Source organism: Manis pentadactyla, chromosome 14, assembly GCF_030020395.1.
Source record: "Manis pentadactyla isolate mManPen7 chromosome 14, mManPen7.hap1, whole genome shotgun sequence".
In the NCBI taxonomy this organism is placed as follows: domain Eukaryota; kingdom Metazoa; phylum Chordata; class Mammalia; order Pholidota; family Manidae; genus Manis; species Manis pentadactyla.
Window position 1 is genome coordinate 23287067 of NC_080032.1, and position 21103 is coordinate 23308169.

Genomic DNA, 21103 nt, shown 5'->3' on the forward strand with positions numbered 1-21103 from the left:
ACAGGCACCACCACCCCCTTTTATACCTTCCCAGCTTCAGTCCTTTGGGTCTTCTATGTGGCTCTTTAGGCATTTGGTGTGCCCTAGACCAGGAGTCAACAAACTTACTCTGTAAAGGGCTAGGTGGTAAATATTTTAGGTTTTGAGGGTCAGATGGGTTCTGTCACAACTATTCTAGTTCAGTTGTAGGGCAAAAGCAAATGCATGAATGAATGGGCATGGCTGTGTCCCAATAAAACTTTATTTACAAAAACAGGCAGTGGCCAGATTTGGCCCACAAACTGTAGTTTGCTGACCTCTGCATCCTAGGTCATCATTTGTCCATGAGGCCTTGGACCAAATGCTCTGTTGACTCCCCAGGGCATGGCAGGGTCTTGGGGAGCCCTGGTGCAGTGGGGTGGACTTCAAAAGCCTTGTTCCCTAGCAGTGGACTTCACAGAGGCTCAGGCTTAGTGTGGCTGCAGCACTGGGTAAGGGGGCTGAGGCAGGAGATACCAGGCAGGACAGAAGCCACCTGAAGCCATTATCCCATTTTTAGGTAAAGCTGACTCCTAGGCTCACTTAGGAACCAAGCAGCTCCCAATCTCTTGGGTATTCGAGTCGTCTGGGGCACTTGTTTAAAAACTTGTGGACCTCCAACCCTAGGCATTTCAGAAAGAGGTTCATAAATCAGCTGGGGATTGATCAGGTTTGTTCTAGCAGGAGGCCAGGGTGGTCTCAGCTCCAGAATTCCTCATCTGGGTGAAGTGGAGGCTGAACTGGGCAGATGGAGGCTGATGTCTGTTTAGATGAGCCAATAATGTCCTTTTGCAGATAGGGAAACAGTGTAAAGATAGAGCTGGTTTGCCCATGATCACTCAGAGCTGATACCCCTTTAAACCTTGAGTTCCTGGCAGTAGGGCCTTGCAGGTGAGGAGACCCCAAGCAGGGGTTGGGATGGGTGGTCCTGGGTATACTTTTCGCATTTTGAGAGTTTCTTCTCCCCTTTGGTCACATGCACCCAGCTCTGGAAAGATGGCAACCAAGCCCAAGGTTGAGCCTGAAGTCTTCTGTGTGCGGCGGAGTCAGGGTGGTGGGGGCTGGCCCTGGCCCTCATGTCCGGGGCTGTTGCCTGTGTTCTCCTGATAGGTCTGGGTCCCGTTGTGACTGACCCCAGAGTTCCTGGGGTAAGGAAGAAGCTGGAGGATGCAGCCTCGCCTATCTTGGGAGCCCAGGGAGGGTGATGTGGGAGCAGCAGGCTTGGGGGGCCAAATCTACATTGACCCACGTACCAGATGGAGTTCTTCATTTCAAGTGTAGGCTTTGAGGAGCCACAGGATGTGCAAAGGAGGTTGTACATGTCTGGTGGAGATTGTGGAGAGGGCATGCCTGAGTCCTGGGACCAGTGCTGGTTTCAGGTTACAGAGGGACTGAGTCCAGACCCCCTCACCCACCACCACACAAGCCACAACTCCACTGATATATCAGAGGCAAGTTCATGGTTGGAGCCCCAGCTGGGAAAGGAGAGAGTTCCAGAATGTTCTTAAGAGTCTAGCCATAGGCTCCAGCCACCAGGCACTGGAGAGACCAACTCCAAGTGCCCTGGGGAGCAGTCTGGGCCTGGGGACCTGGGCCTTGTCAGTCTTGCTGGGAGGGTTGTGTGCCCTGCCCAAAGGGTCAGAGCAGCAGGCAGAGCCGGTGGTGTTTCTGCCGCTGCGTTTTCTTCAGAGCGCTGAGGGCAACCTTGGCAGCCTCTCGGAAGATGTCCTCTACATTCTCCCGAAACTTGGCAGAACATTCCAGGTAGAGGGCAGCTCGGATCTGTTCGCAGGCACTCTGACCCTGGGTGGGGGGAGGGGCCGGCATTAGATGAGGGGCCTGGAGCTTAGGGCGCTTCCTGACGCCCCCTGGCGGACTTAGGCGCTCAGGCTGAGCTGTGAGGCCTCTCTCCATATCCCAGGCCAGCCCCCACGAGTGTGGCCTGAGGCAGGAGGGCCTGTCTGCTGGGGCCCATGGGCTGCAGCTCCTGTGGGAAGCTCCCGCCCCAGCCTCCCCGCTAACCCTCAGCCTCAGCAGGGAGGCTGAATCCGGAGATCTGGGCTGATTTGTTGTGGATGCCAGGGCCTCAAGGCAAAAGGGCTTCCTACAGGCCTCTCCCTTCTCGTCTCAAAAGCACAATTTAAGCAACTGAGTTTGCTGTTAGAGTAAAATATACCTTTATTTCTAAAACTTATTAATGCTTATTCCTTTTGATTAAACTTTATTAGTTTTCCTTTGTGTTTCTTTTGTTCTCCCTTGCCTCACCCAGAAAGCTACCAGATTTGGTGTTGCCCATGATTCGTTGGGTATGGGAAGCCTGCTTTCAAACAAGCGCCTGCCTCTCAGTCCCCTCGGGCAGGCAGGATGGGATGGTGGTTCAGGCCCAGACTCTGGAGCCAGAGGGCCTGGGACGGGACCCCCACTTCAGGTTAGCTGTGTGAGCCTGGGCAAGTTAGTTAACTGTCCTGGGTCTCCGTTTCGTCCCTGTGAGATGGGGGCTGCTACCGGTGCCTGCCTCAGGATTACAAGGATTAAATGAGGTTAACTAATGTAAAGTGCTCAGGTAAGCAGGCCATCAATATTAATGCTTTAAAATTAGTATTTTTAGAATCCTGCTTACTTCTGCTCCCCAAAAGGCCACTAAGGCACCCCAGTTGTAGAACCCAAAGGCCTGGGAGATTTTTTGGCCATGGCTATGCCCAGAAACCTGGGCTCCTGGTGGTGGGGTTGAGGGGAGAGAGGGGCCCCTGTCCAACCTGCAAGTAAGTGATGGGCTCCATCTGGGCTGCCCGGAGTTTTCGCAGCTGCTCCTTGTCCTTCCTCAAGTCTGTCTTACAACCAATGAGCACCATGGGGATCCCACGGCAGAAATGGGTGACCTCAGGGAACCACTGTAAAGAAAGACAGTGGCCATCAGGGCTAGGGCCAGATCTGTGGCCCTATCCCCAGAGGCAGGCAAACTGGGGGACAGGTCTCACCTTGATGAGGACATTGTCATAGCTGGTGGGGTTCATGACATCATAGCAGATGAGCACGAGGTGGGTGTTCTGGTAGGACAGGGGCCGCAGCCGGTCATAATCTTCCTGCCCTGAAACCGGAGAGCAGGTGGGGCTCACCACTTCCTTGTCCACCTGAGTCCCCTGCATGGGCCCAGATGGGCAAGGCATTGGTGACCCTGTGTCTCTAGGCCTGTTTCCTCATCTGTAAAACAAGTGGCAGACCAGGCCCGGATGGCAGCAAAGAGTACAAGAGATAAAACTCATGCAGTGCTCAGAACTAGGCATGATTACAAAGCAAGTGCTGGAAAAATGGATAGCAATTATGCCATGATAATTACCGCCACCCTCTGTCCTCACCCTGGTGCTCAGGCTGAAAGTGAGAACTCAAGCCAGATCCCTCGTCTCCCCCAAAGATTCAGACCAGTCAGGCTGGGCAGGCCCAAGTCATGGCAGGTAATGCTGGAGAGTGCTGGCTGCAGGGAGGAGGACCCCACACAGCAGCTGTCAGCCCTGCTGTCCATCAGTCTCACCTGGGGGAAATGAATGTGCCTGGTATTCAGCCCCTCCCCAGCACCAAGTGAACCAAAACCCAAGGCTGGGCTTGTGCAATGGAGGGTTTTCGTAAAATTTTTAGTAATTTTTTATATTGACAATTTCACGCTTACAGAAAAATTTCAAAAAAGAGAACTCACATACTCTGATTAACTATTTACATTTTGTCCCACCTGCTTTATCTGTATGTAACATTTCTAAACTACATGAGAGGTAATTGCAGACACTTGGCTTCTTTAAACAGGGATAGTTCGGCATTGATTTCCTAAGAACAAGAACACTCTCACCCCAGTACGTTTGTCAAACTCAAGAAACCAAATCCACAGGCCACATGCAGATTTCACCAATAATGTCCTGCAGTAGATTTTTCCCCTGTCCAGCAGCAGGCTGGGGGGTTATATGCTGTGCTGTCATCATGTCCCGTTATTTCTGAAAAACTCCCACAGTTCTCCCACAGAGAACTAAGAGGCTTGCAGGCTCATTGGCAAACCACCCAAAACCTCTGCAAAGGCCCAGTGACCTTTCTTTCATGAGCTCAGAATCCAAACAAGAGACCCAGGAACCCACCTTCTGCCCCACCCCTCCCTCTAGCATGAGGGTGCCTAGGTGGCACCAGCCTGCTCTCCACTCTAGTCCCTCCTTGCCAAAGGCCTCTCAGGATAAGTTGGTCTCTCCGCTGAGCATGGACAAGCTACGTCTTGTTCTCAGCCCCTCACTGATGACGGGATGGCCACCCTCTCCCTTCCCACTGGAACCCCACTGGTATGCAGTGAATGGCATCCACAGTTATGACCATGGCTGGGCCAGGAGGATTGGCCATGCTGTCTTTCAGCCAAATTCCCCACAACACTGGAGAAGGGGTAAAAGGTAGTCAGGGTTCAGCAGGCTAAGACCTTCCTGCTCTCATCTCCACAAAGCTGAAGAAATTATGTAAGACAGTGGGAAGGTAACCAGCCTGGCATGCTATTCTAGCCCATCTCCCCTTTTTCCAAGCATTTCCCCAAACTGTCCCCACTCCAGACCCCTGTCCATGCCATTCTAGACTGGTGCTGTCCGATAGGGTAGCCACTAGCCCAGTGTGGTTATTTAAACTAATTAACATTAAAAATTCAGGTTCTCCATTGCAATAGCTGCATTCCAAGTGATTGAATGCCACGCAGGGTAGTGGCCTCTCTAATGGGCAGCACAGATGCAGAACAGTTCCATCATTGCAGTAAGTCCTATTGAACAGCATCCTTATCCAAGCCACCATCAGTCTCCCCTGTTACCTCTTCCCTGGTCTGCTGCTGCCCTCACTGAATCCATTCTCTTACCTGGCAGATGGATGTTAAAACACAAGTAAAATCCTGTCTCTCTCCCCTCAACTGAAACACCTTCAATGGCTCCTTCTTACCCTCTGTATAAAATCTAAACACCTCCCAGTTGTCCATATGAGCTGGCCCCTAAGGGCCCTGACCTCATCTCCCTCCCTCCACACCCCCTCACTCACTGTGGTCCAGCCAGGGTGGCCTCCTTGCTGTTTCTCACACCCACCAAGAACTTATGCTTCAGAGCCTTTGTATTTGCTGTTGCCCATACCTGGAATGCCTTTCCCTTATCTTTTCCCCATTTTCTTCCTAGCATTTTTATTTTGAACATTCAGACTGACTATGCATATGATTGCCTTTTTCAGGATAATTGCCTTCTCTCTACTACTTAATACCCTCTTATATGTTTTACACTTTTTACAGTGCTTTTGCCTATGAATGATTAAAAAATCCTTATACCCATCACCTGATGTGCTAGTCAGGAAACATGAAGGAATACTCCCATTTATATGGAAAAAAACTGAGTTTCAGGGAAATGAAGTGACTGGCCTGTAGTCACTGAATCAGGGACTGAGCCAGGACTCAACCCGGTTAACCCAATTCCAAGCTGAGCGTTCCTTCTGCTGAGCCTCCACAATGCTGTGTTCTGCTTTGTATTGTGCAAAAATAGGTCTGGGCCTCTACAATGCAATGATGTGGCTCATAATTCCAGCATAACATATATCCTCATTCCCTTTAAGAAATATGGCAGGAGTGGACAAGTAGAGGTACGGGGCCCATAGTGTCCCAACACCGCCTCTAGCCCAGTGATTTCTGAGAGGCTGTCCCTCATCAAGAGAAGCCTGCCCTGCTCGTCCGCTGCCTGGACTCAGGATTCTTTGGTTCTTGCCTGTCTCCCATGGACTGTTAGCACCCCAAGGAGAGGAATCACGTCTGTCCTTGAAGATAATTCCTGGCTCCTGGTAGGTGTCTAGTCACTACTGGTTGGGTGTTATCTTGAAGTTGTTCAGATGCAGCAGGGACGAGGCCTGAGATGTGCCACTGGGTTTAGCAATTCCGGCTTGGGATGATTTCAGCAGAAGTCGGGCTGCAGCAGGTTGAAAGAGGAAGTCAGACCTCTCTTGCTCCCCCCTCGGGGCCTCCATCTTTGCTGTTGCCTCTTCTAGAAGGCTCTTCTCAGACACTGACATGGCTCACTCCCTCCTTTCCTCAGGTGTCTGCAGAAATGTCACCTCCTCCGAGAGAACTTTCCTGACTGCTCTGAAACAGCAGCCTCCTTTGCAGTCTGTTTCATGACCAACTGTGGCTGTGCTTTTCTTCCTAGCATGTATCCCAGGATTTTTCTGGGTAATTTGATCTCCCACATGAGGACGTATGACCCTTCTGGGTAAGTGCTTGATGAATGTAAGTGTAATGACAATCTCCATGGCTTCCACCATTCTCAAGGGCATTTCATTTCCATCACCTGGGTTAATTTAAGCAGCCACCCTGGGAGGTTGGGCTGGGCAGGGAAAGTTCTTCCTTTTAGGTGCCCACGTGGCTGAGGAGGGCCCTTTTCAAGATCATAGACAGGCTTCCTGTGAACTGGAGCATCAACTCAGTCCCACCTTCAAGGTCAGCTGCCTGCCAAGCCACTCTATAAGTGCCAGTCCTCCCAGGAAGCCTTCCCTAGCCTTCCCAATTGGGAATTAATCTCTGGACCTCAGTTTCCTCATCTGTGAAATGGATGTGTGAGAAGCAAGTGAGCCTTGATGACAATAATAATAAAAATGGTTAGTATTAACAGTACCTATCAGCGGTGCTCACCCATTATATGCCAGGTCCCATTCAAAGTCCTTTACCTCACTGACTCATTGCTACTCATCTTTTCCCCAGCCTATAAGGTAGGGCTATTGTTATCCCCATTTTACAGATGCAGAAACTGAAGCACAGAGGGGAAGTGACTTGCCCAAGGTCACAAAGCTAAGGGGAAGCTCTCTGTACATGTCAGAGGACCAGAGGCAGGGCTATTGGAATGCCTCTCTCAGGCCACCCCAGAGGGTAGGGAGTGGTCCTTGCCCTGTAAGCCCCAGCTCTGACTAGGAGAGGACAAGGCTGCCAACACAGGCAGGCAGACACAGAGACTGACTCTAGGAGGGGATAAGCAGCCAACCTCCTCCTCCAGGTTGCCTTCTTGATTGTGCCTGTGTCGGCTTTCCCCAGGATTCAGTGCAGGCTTCCACGTGGGGACCAGGCCTGCAGGTAATGGACTTCTTGCAGTCTCCTTGGGAGGGTGCAGTGTCCTAGACACCTCTCCCCTGTGAGTCAGGAGAGCCAGGCTCCCCTCAGACTCATGTTCCATGACCTTGGCACCTTCCCTCTCTGGGCCTCAGTTTCCTTATCTGGAAAAGGGGGTGATAACCCTACCCCTGATACTGAAGGTAAAGGACTTGTCCACTGAGCAATGCTGGACAAAAGTGAGGGACTGCTACTATGGTTACTATTGAAATAGAAATTTCCAAGGGCCTGGGGCCAGGGTGGGGGTTTCTAACCCCTGATCTTTGGACCAACAAGTTTTAGGGGGCCTCCTAGCCACAAGGTGATGCTGTTACCGTCCATTTACCCACATTTACTATTTACTACCATTTACCTACTGCGAAGGCTTAAAGGGGCCAAGTCAGGTGACTTCCTGGAGGTTCTCAGGGGTCCTACTCTAGCCTCTATAAATGGGCTTGAGAGGTAAAAAAGCCCCAGAGTCATGTGTGAAAGGATGCATTTATTTCTGGCCAGGAAAGGACATCTGGGCCATGGCTCCCCTTGAAGCCACCCATCTTCCTGAAGTTGACAGTGTTTTGGGGCTAGGAGGAAGTGAGGCTCTTGCCTTGCCTGAGAGTATTTACTTTGTGGGAAGGAGATTTGCTTCAGCAGGCAGTCTGGGGTGGCAGTCATCTTTCCTGGGGTCACTAAGGCCCAGAGCTGGGTCGAGGACAGAGAGTGTCATCAGGCCACAGTGGTCCCCAAATCTGCTGGAGACACACACAGGACAGGTGGTTCCCAGCTCTGGCAAGGGTGTTGCTCAGGGGAGGGGTGCAGGCAGCATGAGAAGAGGAAGCTGCCAGAAGCAGAACCCATTTTTAGTGGTGCTATTGGGGTCTGCCCACCTGCGCATCCTCCCGAGACAGGGGTTTGAAGCAGCTCAGCCGGAGCTGAGCCCATGACCTGACTGACCCACAGCCTCCAGGGCTCCTGGCTCCTGGCCACCCATTTCTTCCCTGATCCTTGTCTTAGCAACTCCTTTGCCTCATTTCCTACTGCTCACATCTTAGGCTGGGGCAGGGACCACAGCCACCCTCCTCTCTGGCACCCCCCACCCTCCACTCCCTCCTGTGACACCCAACACTGTACCCCACCCCAGGCCCAGATAGCTCTGTCTCTAGTTGGTGTCTTAACATCCCACCTCAGCTGCCTCCCCTCTGCCCAGGAAACGTCGGCCCTCACCACAGCTTCCTGCCTGAGCTGCCAGGGCTGGGAGGCTGCTAGGGCAATGGGTGCTCATGGCCCCGCCCCCCATCACCTTTGAGCACCAAAGCCCTTCACCCCTCCCTTCACCCTCCCATCCCTGCGGTGTCTGCAGCTGCTTCCACAGGATGGAGATAAGCAGCCTGACTGACCTCCCATACGGACTCCTGTGGCCAAGGTCCCAGAGAGTCAGCCTCCAGGGTCCACCCTTGTCTCACTGCTCTGGTCACCAGTGGTTGGTTGGAAAGATGCTACCTTCTACCCCTTTCCCCCAGGGTCTAGGCCATCAGGTTCTAGAACTTTCTACAACAACCTTTACCAGACTCATCTCCAGCTGGGCAGCTCCCCTCATCCTCTTAGTCTGTCTTTTTTTAGTTGGTCACCCGGCTGGTTTTTCTGCCACTTTCTGCTGATATCCAAACACCCGTAGGTAGTGTAGATGAATCTCATCACCTTTTTCACCCCGGCCCTCTTCCAGGGGCATCTCTGCATCCAGATTTATTTTTCATTCATTCTACAAGCCTCGTTCTAGGCCAAGCACTGTGCTGGGCACTGGTGTATGGAAGAGGAACAACCTAGTCTGTCACACTCCTCCTGACAGTGGGGCACCCTTGAGGGAGCAGCCATGTTTCTTCCTCACTGAGTGTCCCCTCTTGGGCCATCCTGCTGACTGGGGCCATTCTACTCCCACCGGGGCACTCCTGAGAGGTTCAAACCCTAGCTCTGCTGTTCTGCAGCTAGGAGAGTCCTCTTGCCCTTGTAGGTAGGGGCCTGCACCACGCCCTAGCAGGCCACGTGTTCAGAAGAACAGTCTTGTGCTTGAAAGACTGGAGATTAAAAAAATCATAATGACAACACTTAGCAAGCCCTTTCCTGTGCTGAGTGCTGGGATCTGACTTAATCCTCACAACTGTTTTAGACCTGATTACAAATGAGGAAACTGAGGCCTGGGTGTCCCTGAGGACACAGCCAGGGAAGCTGGCATCAAAGCAGGGGGTAGGAAATGATGGGTGGAATCATCACTGCCCCAATGATTGCATGCTCCTGGTGATGCTGGCATGGCACCCCTCCATCCCTCCCACGGCAGCTCAGTGTAAACCCTTCCTTACACCGAGTAGAAGCTTTCCAGAGTCTCCGCAAGACAATCTGCTCTGATGCTGACTGTCTTTGACACGGATGTTCTTTGAGCAGCTTTCTCTGGGTGAGGCCAGACAGTGGTCCCTATGCTGGGTCTGAGTGGGGAGGCTGTCCTGGACAGTGAACCTGAGATCTACAGGAGAGGCTCTGAGGACAAAGGAAGGAGGAGAGAGCAGAACAGCCTCCTGACTGTTCCTGCCCTACCAGCACTCCACTCACAATGTGGTTCAGAACCTGCCCTTCCCTGGGTCCTGGGTAGCACACAACACAGCTTTACTGCTCTTGAGGCCATACCCTTGGGAATCTCTTAGAAGCCCATGGCTTTCCCAGTTCATGGGGCTGGAGGCATGGCCTTGTTCTGGGGGTGGCCCTGGGGGGCCCTAATCCAACGAGAGGGTCCTCAGAGGCCACTGCAGCAGGGATCAGCAAAGCCTGCCTAAGTCAAGAAGGCAGGAGGGGCCTGGGGCTGGGCAGCCCATTTTCTGATTATCTCCAGGGTGGAATGAGAGATGCTCCTGGCAGCCTTAGGGTGTGTGTGTGTGTGTGATACACACAAGGCTTGGCTGCAGGGAAAGGGGCTCCTGATGACATGGTTCCACGCAGGTCACTGAACACTGAGTCATGGAGGATGGGTGAGGCTCCAGCTAGGGATCCTGACCTTTGCTCCCCAATGTTGATTCAGCCGGGTGGTGGGGGCAGAGCAGGATGGAAGCTCCTGCGGGCAGGCCCCCCTCCAACAGAGAGTTACAATCCTCCCACTGACTATACTCCTCCTCCCATCTATCCCCCAACAGCAGGGACTCTGCTGACTCTGATGCATTAGCATAAATCCACTTGCATTAGATGCTGCAGGTGGCAGAGAGAACCTCATTTTGGACCTACATTCCCTAGAGCTTTGTTCCCTCTTTAGTGCCTGGTTTCTTCCCAGGGAACCAGGAAGACAAGGAATTGTAGCCACAGAATCCCGAAATATGGGCTCAAAACTGTAGACCACTGAATTCCAGACCCATGCACTGTAGCTGGTGGAATCCCAGAAGGGTGGACTCAGAACTTCCATCCACAGGACCCTGGAGCCTCAGGATTGTCCACCATGGAATCCTGGGATCACAGGCTCTATCTGTAGTACATTCTAGAACCGAAGGACTCAGAAACACAGCCCATGGAATCCTAGCATCAGGGGATTCAAATCTGCAGCCTACAGAATCTTGACACCACAGCGTGTAAGACACGAAAGCCTGGGACTATGGGAAACAGAAGCACAGCCCACGTCTTTCTAGAACCGCAGGAGAGGAACGAAGCTGTGTGTTCTTAGCATGTCAGGTCTCAGAGGGTGTTCAGGAGCTCAGCTCACCCAAATACCCTCGTTTACATGGGGCAAATGAGACACTCTCAGCTCCCAGGGCCACCCAGCCAGCGCCCCTCCGAGGCCCCCAGGAATAAGATGGCAGGACCCCGCAGAGGTTGCCGTGCGGGGGTGGGGATGCCAGGCGGGGGAATCCTTCAGGCGGACCCCAGGAACCCTCGGCGCGCAGGCGCACTCACCGGCGGTGTCATACAGGTTCAGGGTCACCTCCTTGCTGCCCACGGTCACGCTGGCCGAGTACTTCTCGAACACGGATGGGGCGTAGTGCTGTCGAAGAAGGGGTCGGGTTGGTTCTTAAGGGCTGCGGCGGGGGCCGGGGACCCAACTGGATTCTCCTTCCACTTTGATCCCATCAGGTTCAGCCCCCCCATTCCGCTGGGCTCGGGAATTCCCCCGGGGGCTCCCTGGGGTGACGGCTGCCTCTGGGCGCAGGATGCCGGGGAGCCGAAGTCCCGGCTGCGGTCGCAGGTGTAGGGCCGTCCCTAGCCCCCAGTGGTCCCAAGTCCGTCCCCCACCCCCAGCCTGACCCCCTTCAGACCCCCAGCGGGCCTCACCTCGGGGAATGATCCCTGGCTGTACACCATGAGCAGTGAAGTCTTGCCGCAGCCGCCGTCGCCCACGACCACGATCTTAAGTTCCTTCCTACCCGGGCCCGGGCCAGGGCCCCCAGGGGCGTTCATGGCCCGGAGCCCTCAGCACTGACTACCGCGCGCCGGGCAGAGCGCTGGGGCTGAGAGCTCCGGGGCGGGGACGGGGGCAGGCTCGGGGGGGTGGAGCTAGGAGAGGTCCAGTCCCTTCCAGCAGCCGCCGCCACCGCCTCCGCCAGGCAGCCACCCAGCCCACCTCCCACCCTCAGTTTCCTTCCTGATAGGGTCTTGGCTCAGGGCGTTTACCTTTCATTCCCAGGGAAACTGAGGCAACTGAGAAACACAGTGCTCAGCCGCAAGCACATATCCCACTCTTCCCTGGAGCGTTAGAGCGCACCCCCGACCCCCAAGATCAGATAATTTCCGTGGCTCCTTGCCTGGTACCCCGATTGGCAGGCTCCGCCTTCTGGCAGGGACCCTCTGATTGGCCGGCTCGGCCTCCCCCATCAGACAGGGACACTTTGATTGACAGGCTGTTCCCCAGCACCAGGGTTCCAGGAGCCTTGCTCCCAAGCTCTGGGGAAAGCCTGCAGCTTTGCTCTGCCCCAGCTGTCTGGGCAAGTCCATCTCTGACCTGGTTTACTACAACAGGTAGGTTGGTGGTGCCAACGAAGATGCTGGAACGAGTCGTGTCTGCCCTCCTGGTCTGGCCCTCCGACCGCCCATGCAGGTGCAGGTTGCGGGTGGGAAACAGCGGTTCCGCCCACCTACCCCTCCTTCTCCCTAGGGACGCAAGGTGGCTGTCTGGCGCCCTCTGCCGGACCACCACCTAAGCGCAAGCGGCTTGGGGAGCAGGTGGGCGGTCCCGAATACCCTTTCCGGGGGTGTTGCCCCAAACCACTTGGGCGGGAGTCTCTTTTTCGCGGGAGCCGGAGGCTTGAGCCCAAGATACCGTCGGGGAACCGACTGGGTAGGCTTGAGTAGATCTAAGGGGATCAGCTGGGCCCCTCCTTCCATTTTGGACACTGATGACCCTTACCCGCAGGCCGAAATTTGTGTTCTCTGGCCAGCAGCCACATATCCTTCATCCCACGGATTTTCATCAGTTCTCCCACAGTCCCTGGTCACAACGGCTACTTGAGCACTCACTATGAACAAGTACTGTGCGTCAGCTGGCCGAGACCAACCCTGCCCTCCATCTCTTTCTTTTCCTGCGACCCTGGGCTTCTTTGCAGGACCCAGGCTAATGGTCAGGAGTGGCAGGGGACCCCTGGAGACAGTGTGCAGCAGCCACGCAGTGGGGAATGGCCAAGTGAGAAAGTCAGGTCATTTAAGCGGGGGTAGAACTTCTGGTAGTTCCCTCCGAGAGGGAATGGCATGACTCAGAATTTTTTTTTACCCCACCGTACTCCAAAGTTTCCCAATTTTCAAGTTCCCAGGAAAGATCAGTAAATTTACTTCGGGGAGGAAATTGCCAACGGGGCAGTACCATATATGTGGGGTCGTTTTGCAGCGAATGCAAGGCAGGGCCTAACCACCAGAGGGCAGCAGCGATCGTCAATTGAAGCCCAACCTTGTTGCCCGGCAGAGCCCAAACACCCCTGGACAAATTTACAGCCATTCCTTTTTTTGCAACACAAATTTATTGAGAGGCAATTGTGTTCCTGCCTATGAGAAGCTGAGTCTTGGAGGAAGTCCAGAGTTTGAAGATGTGAACAGTTTAGATTTGTGGGGTTCGGGCAAGGTTGAGCTGTGTGGCACGTACCAACTGGCCATGTTGGGAGGGTGGGCCAGTGGAAGGAGGATGGGTACCCAGCCTGGACATAGGTTCTGAAGTGGCTGGAGAATGAGTGAGGCTTCTCGCGGTTGTCAAGGTACCCGGGGTTAGATCAGGGACAGCCTGGCTGCCAGACTCAAGTGGGGTGTTGGCATTAGGGAGCCAGCCAAAACTAGGCCCTCAAGGTCTCTCCTGTAACTAACTAGGGAGGAGCTGTGACTGGCTGGTGCAACCTGGGGAAAGAGGGCACTTGGTCTAGCGACTGTCAGTAGTGAGACTCCCCAGGACCACAGCAGGGGAGAGAGGCCAAGCCAGGATGGAGGGACTATTCCCAAGGAGAGAGGACAGAAAGGGACTTTTGAGTGAAGGGTGGGGGGCACTTACCTTTGCAGCCAGCCAGCCCCAGGCCTGACCTCAAATAGGGACCCTGAAGCTCAGAGAGGGAAGCTACCTCATCTGGGAGGGACCTGGGGAGAATTCCTGTAGGAGGATCACCCCATTCTGAGCAAACTGTGTCACCTGAATTCAACTTAGCTGCACAAGCCCACAGGAGGGCTCCTGATTTTCCTCAAAATCCTGACCTGTTTCCACTTACTCCATCTGAGAAATGGGGTTGCAAGTTTGACTTAAGACAGAACAAAGGACTTACATAAAACTGAGGGAAAGAGGAAAAGGAAAAGTGACTCTTCTCAGCATTCCGAGGTCCAGGCAGACCAGCTAACACTGGCCTTAGCCCATCCACCCACCCCTGCCTGGCCAAGAGGCTGGCAGAACCCCAGCCCCACTGAACCTGGAATGTGTTTGATTTGGACCCAATTCCAGTGGTGGTGTTGGATCCAGGCTGGATCTATACATAAAAATACCTAGGAGCCAGGCCAGCTGCTCTGAGCTTCCTCAGAAGCAGCTGGGCCAGGGTGGGCCAGGGCAGGCCAGCTGAGGAGCTGGGCATGCCAACACACCCAGGGATCCCTGCTCCCTTACCTGGGAGATGTTCTGAGGACCCGTGTAATTTGCTTCCTATTCACTGGGAATTCCTAGAGAGATTTAGGAGGGCAAACTGGTTCTTGCCACAGAGCTGTTGGACACAGAAGCTTAGGGGAGCTGGCCAGGTGGCATTTGTGAGGTGAGTGCATTTGGCCTGTGCCACAGTGATGCCAACTGAGCACAGGAGATAAGTAGGTGCCAGATTCACTTCTGTTTTGTTAAGCAAAGTCTGACCAGCACAGGTCACTGTGGGAAGTTACTAACAATTCTAATGGCTTCTACTTTCCCAGTGCTTCAGAATACTTTGAGAGGTAGCTACGCACCTGAAATGTCATCCACTCCAGGTGAAACAAGAGCCTTCCTGTTCTTTGAGGTCCTAGAGATGAGAGATGGCCAAGAGTAGCCTCAGAAGTCAAGGACTTTCTCCAAGCCTCAGCACTTTGGGGGTGGGGGTCCACTGATCAAGTACAAAAATGCTCCCCTCACAAAGCCAGACTTAGAAAACAGCTCAAATGATCATCAACCAACTTCTTCCTCTTGGTTCACATGGGGAGGTCTGGTCTCCCAGAGGGGTGGGAACTTGCTGAGATCCACAGCCAGCATTGGACACAGCCAGTGGCCAAGACAGAAGGGTGCTTCTCTCCACAGCAGAGACTGGGTCAACACCCAGTGGGGCCAAAAGTCATGTTCCACGATGGGCCGGAAGAGGCGGGACCCTGGCGTCCAGTAGTGAAGCAGGTCCAGCCACCTCCTAGCGCCCAGGGCCTCCCTTCCGCTGGCGTGGCCCTCTCCAGGCAGCCCTCACAGCAGCGCCAGGAGCGGCCCCGCCCCCAGATCCCTGCACGACCAGGGGCGGGGCCTCTGGACCGGGGGTATCAGCAGCCCAGGAGAGGGCTGGCTTGCTGCTCCCTGCCCCAGGGGGTTGGGGTTGGTGACAAAGAGGTAGGAAAAGGGAGAAAGAGAAATGGTAGCGGGGAGAGGACACTTCTCCCTTCCAAGAATCACACCCAGACCACAGTTTAGCACCTAATTGCTCCCTAATTGGTCTGAGGGCTGAGTGGAGAAACTGGCTGTAACCCTCCAGGATGCAGGGAGGGGAAGATTTAAATTATTTCACTATCCAATGCCCAAAGGAGATAAAGACCCCTAGCCCGGAGACCCCCCAGGACTCTATCCAAGGGAACTCAGGACCTGGGGAGAACTGTCTCCCCAGAACCCTCAGGGGCAGAACTGTCGAGGACACCAGTGGCTGAGTGTAATTTAAACCTCAGGTGGTTTGGGGGGAGTGTGGAAGGAGGTAAGAGGCTCACAGGATACTAATGTGGGCCTCAGCAAATTTTACACAGTGCCTTCCCCATCCCTTCCCCCACCCCAGGTTGGGGGAAGTGTGGTGCCCCGTGCAGTGGGGTGCATCCCCTTCTCCCCAGAGAACAAAATGGACCAACCCCAGCTTATCTGGGACTTGGAATCGCCTCAGAAGGCCCAGGCATGGTGGCCAACAGCACCATGCCAGCTACTTTCAACCAGCTTCCACAGCTACCAGGCAGTGATGCCAGCAGATAGCTGGCATGGGAGGGAACCCAAAATAACCCAGACAGCTGGGGTGAGGGGGTGCCATGGACACAGCCGCTGGGATGGAAGTCAAGACACCTGGAACCCTGTCCTGGCCACTGGTGGCTGCCTCATGACCTTGGGTGTGTCACTTCTACTCTGGGCTGCTGTGTGTGCGCCCTCCCCTCCCCCCAGATCATGACCTGATCCTGGGAACAGTCTGTGGAGCTGGGGGCAGGCCACCATCTGACTCAAACTGCACAGGAGGAAAAACTGGTGCTGGCTTGCAGCCTACAGAAAACCAGTCTTCCTCTTTGCCCTGAAGCTTTGCCACGTGCTTGGGGGGTGGGGGGGTGGACTGGGGGGAGGAGCTCCCAGATAGCTCTGCCCCCACTCCCTGCAGCCACGTGGAAATGAAGGCCAAATAGAGAAAAGCCCGAACAGGAGGCAGCCTTTTAATCACACTTAATCCTGTCACCACCCTGCCATCATTACACAGGAGACTAGCCCAAGGTCGCCAGCACAGCTAAGATTCAAACCCACAGCAGCCTTAGAGCGTCCCTTGATTAAGCAATAAGATGCCTCAACAAAATCTCTAGGTAAGCCCTATGGGGTCCCCCAAACCTCAGTCTAGCCCTCAGTGGGGTCAAAGTGGGCATGGCAGATCCAACACAGAAGCCAGACCTTGGCCCCAACAGGGGAGGCTGCCTGGATCTGTGGCACCTAGACCCAAATGGTTCATAGAAGTAATCACAAATTAGCTATCACATGGGGGAGGGGTCAGAGATCAAGGGTCACAACCATCTCCACCCGTGGAGCTTCCTGGAGACAGAGGATGGGAAACTGTGCGCAGTCAACTTGTGTTAGGGGAGTAAGAGATTTGTCATCACGACGGGGCTGAGGTGTCTGTGCCAAGCAGACCTCCAGGATTCAAGCCCATGAGCTTGGTCCTCCTAACCACACCCTAGGTGTTACCCAGCCCAAAGGTTCTCAAAATGTGTCCCCAGATGACAGCATCAGCTTCACCTGGGAATTTGTTGGAAATTGCAAGTTCTCAGACCCCTACATACTCAATCAGAAACAAGAACAAGGACCAGACCCAACCCAACCCCCGTGATATGGGTGCAGACTCAGGACTGAGAATCACTGACCTAGTCTCATCGTATAGATGGGGAAACGAGTTCAGAGACCGTGCAGCTTATCCAAGTTTATAGCAGTTAAATGGCTAGCCAGGTTTTAAATTCTGACTCTAGAAACAGGGTTCTTTGGGGGAGGGGAGAAAACTGCAGGAATTCCCTGGAAGTGGGAGAAGAATCAAGAAACCTCCTTCTCAGAGGAAGCTGGCCCAGCTTCTGTTCTTCACCTCCCTAGCAGCCAGACACCAGAGGGGAAGAGGCCGCTCACGCAGTCACCCCACATGCCCCCACTGGGGGCCGGAAGGGAGGGCCAGAGCAGGGCGGGGCTTCCTAGCAGCTGACTGTGCCTTTCTGAAGAGGCATCCAGGGCCCTTCCCCCACCACAAAGCACACAACTGGGAAATACTTGCAAGTGCAGCCTCTTCTACGCTGCTAAATACGGCAGAGAACTGCACGCCCCAAACTCTTTTGACAACAGAAGCTGACAGGCAGGGATGGATGGACCAAGCAGGCCCAGCAGGCGGCCGATTTCACACACACAACCCCACACATCTGCGTGGGGGAGGGGCTGCAGAACCAGCCTAGCGGGTTTGGGGTGCCCGCCCTCCCTGGGCTCCAGGCCAAAGCCCCCCAAATCTCCCTCGCAGCCTGGTAAAGGGCCCACACCTACCTTAGTGGGCGGATTGTCAGAGTCAAACTAGACCTGCTCCTGCTGTCCAAGGGAGGGCGGTCCACTTTGGGGGTACCGGGCCGTTGCCCCTTCTCCGGCCAAGAGCCTGGGGTTGGAGGGGGCGAGTCGGAGGGATTGTTAGGGGGGTTGGCTACAAACTGGACAGGCTCTCCTTGAGGGTAGGGGAAACCTTACAAATGTCGCCCCCGCTTCTCACCTGCCAAGGTGGCCCTCATTCTGGAACGGGTAGGAGGGGGGTGGCTGAGTCACTAAGGTTCAGCCCAGGCGAAAAGCAGCAGGAGGCGACTCATCTGCATTTCCAAAGGCCCGCCCCGACCGCATCCCCTCCCCAAGGAAGGGACGGAGAGCTGAGGGCTTGCCTAGGGCCCTCTGCGTCTGGGGATCCCGGGAAAGGCCTAAGCAGCTTTCCCAGGCCCCAACACCTCGACTTCTCCCACCCCCGCCCGCCGCCGCAGCCTCTGGAGCGCCGGGTTGGATGGTGTGACCCGGACGGCCAAACTGGGAGTCGGTGGCCTCTGTGAAGGCCGCACACCCAAAGTGGAAACAAAGGGCCCCTCCGCCCCTTGCGCTCGTCTGTCAAAGAGCGCTTGGGAGCCAAATATGGGCGCCGAGGACCAGGGTCAGTCCGGGCAGCCGGGGAGGCTTCCGCGGGCTCCGGAGGAGTCGGGGCCCTTGGCCACAGGCTCCCGAGCGGAGGGAGGAGGAAAAGCACCCGCGGCCCAGCAAACGAGCGAGGCCGCCTCGTGCCTGCGGGGGCTCCCGAGTCGGGCGCGGAGTCCGAGGCGGCTTCGGAGCCCGAGCTCACCGTCGAGGCCTCCCCAGCCAGGGGCGTCCACGCGGGTGGAAGCCAGACCGCGGGCGGCAACACGCCGGCCTCCCCTCCCCCCGGCCGCCGCCGCCTCCCTCCTCCCTCCTCCCGCCCGGCGAGCGGCAGCCGCCACCGCCCGAGCCGCGGGCGGCGCGCGAAATGGCGCCCGTCTGGCCGCCTGGCCCGGCGGAGGCAAAGGCGCGGGAGCCGGCGCGCGAAGCTCCCGGGCTCGCGGCCCCAGAAACTGCCTCCGCGACCACTCCTCATCGCGGGGCGCTGCGCCGTGCTGGCTCTCGGGGCGCAGCCCGGCCGAGCCACCGCCTGCTCCGGGCTCCCAACGACAACCGGGGGAGGGCGGGAGGCGGAGGAGAGCGGCCGCCATTAGCCGCCGCAGTCCGGCCCGCCCGAGAACCGGCCCCCGCCTTGCCTTCGCCCCGGCCCCCAGCCCGGACGGCGGCTCTGCTCTGAACCTGAAAATAAAACTCGTGTTTGCGAGGGAGGAGCGAGCGCGGCTGGGAGAACAGGCAGCGCTGGGGCTGCAGGCGGGAGAGATGCTGCGTCATGATGGCAACATGGACGCCGGCCTTTTGTCCTTTTTTGCTCAGGAAGCGCAGGCGAGCCTGGGAGCCCCCAAAAGCCGGCTTCGGAGTGCAAGCCCCCACAGTAAAAAAGGAAAGAGGCCCGAGGCCAGGCGGGAGGGTTTCCTCTTCTTCTGAGCCCCACATCTCCAGAACAGTTTACTTCTTCCCCCCACCAAAGCACAAACCTAGAAAAGAAAGGGGGACGCGCGCAGGCGGCCCCAGGGATGCCCCAGGTCGCTGGGGAGACCTCGCCTCAGGGGCGGAAGGGGCAAAAGGGTCTTAAGAGCCCTCCGTGCTTCCCCAGCCCTCCCCGAAGCAGCTGCCAAACCTCCACAAACCTCCCCTCAGCTCCCAAACATTTGCAGTTCTTGGCCTGCTCGAAAAAATATTTCCTCGAAGGGGCAAAATACACTTTTTTTTTTTTTTTTTTTACTTACCCCGCTCAGCGCGGTGCCATGGAGTCTGGATGATCAAGCTGGGTGGAGATTTTGGAGGTGTTATTGTTAAAAACATCTTTTTTGGGGGTTGTTTAGTTGGGAACATTTTGGGCCAATGGTGGTGTCTTTTTTTGGTGGTTACCTTTTTGTAAGTTACACTCTTATGGCATTTTCTGCTCCTTCCACTTCTGCAAACTTTCCAGGGTTGGGTTGGCAAGAGGCGAAGCTTCGCTGAGTACTGTTTACTGCTCTGGATATAGTAATGGTGTGATCGTCATTAAGAGACAAAAGGCGAAAATACAGTCAAATCAAACAAAAGGCAAAACAACGCACGGCCATCCCAACCACCATAGAAAATACCCACGAGTTAACGTTAGTGTTTGGCTCGAACCAGCTAGGACTTGTTTTCCAGTTTTAATCTAGTTTCCTGTGACGGCTTTTGTCTTTACACAAAGAGGTCTTCCTTTCCCTCACCCACCCTTCTATAAGACGAGAAAAACAGAGCTGTTCTTTAAGTAGATCGATTTTCAAAGAAAGTGTGCATGTTACGGGGAAGAAAACTAACATTTATTGCTGTAAACATTTTCAAAAGCTTAAACCTAAAACCATAGCTTTATAAAAGCAAAATCGTCTAAAAGCATTTTAACTGGCTTAGACAAGAGCGACAGACATACATGCAGATGAAGGCTCAGAAAATTAAGGACATCTCAGCAACATTAACATGAAAACTGCACTGCGTTAAGGACAGAATGGATTGGGTACTTACAACGCAAAAGGTTTTTAAAAACTTAAAAGCGTCAACAAATGCTTAAAATTTTTTGTTACTGCCATTTCGCTAGTCTTAAAACTATACATTTAAAACGTTACCTTGTTACAAAGAGAGGAGTTAATAAAATGGTCAGATTTAAGTGTTTAATAGAGGAAACTATAAAATTTATTGTTCAGTCAAGAGAATACAGATTAAGACAGCTCCAAGCTCCCCCCCCCACAACCCAAGAAAAAAAGAGGAAAAAAATTAAATATGTCATTTACTTAGGTTTTTTGGAATTCAAAATTGTTAACTGCTGATATTAATGGTGTGCTATGACCTAGTTACACAAGACAAAGATGGATTCCAAGTCATAAGGAAAAATCCAGATCTTTTTAAAAAGTCTTCTTCATTCTTCCAACTGTGAGTCCTTTAGCCTGTTGGCAAATGTTAAACACAACACTGAGGCGTCCTGAACTGGATGGTGGAGTCAAAGGAAAAACATTCCCCATTTGCAACAAAGGAAGAACCCACTTGGCCATTTAATTCCATTGCAGAAAAATGGCTCCCCTCATCTGTTGGCCTCTCCTTGGTGTCTGATGAAGGATGTTTTGAGATCAGCGTCTAATAACTCAAGCCCTATAGAAGCCGCGCGCTGATTGGCTGCCGCGCCCTGCCGCCCTGCTCCAGCCAATTACCTACCCACGGCCAAATTACAAACCCCGAAAAGAGCCCCAATATGAAATACACCACCACGAAGCCCCAGCGAGGCGGCTTTCTCTCCTCGGGCGCCCGACTGGACAGGTAGAGGGGCTGCAAATGCGTCCTCGCAAAGCCCAGGAGCCTCGGAGTTGAACTTACAAAATGGAAGCCGCACGCTGATTGGCCGCCGCCACTCCCGGACCTTTAATAAAGAAAGGGGAAGGAGA

The 21103-nt window shown here is 54.4% G+C and overlaps 1 protein-coding gene across 1 annotated transcript; it reads right to left on the minus strand.

The window, feature by feature from the left end:
• Positions 1 to 650: 650 nt before the first annotated feature.
• RHOF (ras homolog family member F, filopodia associated) lies at positions 651 to 12306 on the minus strand. Its single transcript, XM_036929180.2, has 5 exons — positions 11429 to 12306; positions 11054 to 11141; positions 2997 to 3106; positions 2775 to 2909; positions 651 to 1821 (listed from the first exon to the last, which is right to left on the minus strand). Exons 1-5 carry the CDS (start codon positions 11552 to 11554, stop codon positions 1657 to 1659), a joined length of 624 nt encoding a protein of 207 aa, XP_036785075.2. The 5' UTR covers positions 11555 to 12306; the 3' UTR covers positions 651 to 1656.
• Between the last annotated feature and the right edge of the window lie 8797 nt (positions 12307 to 21103).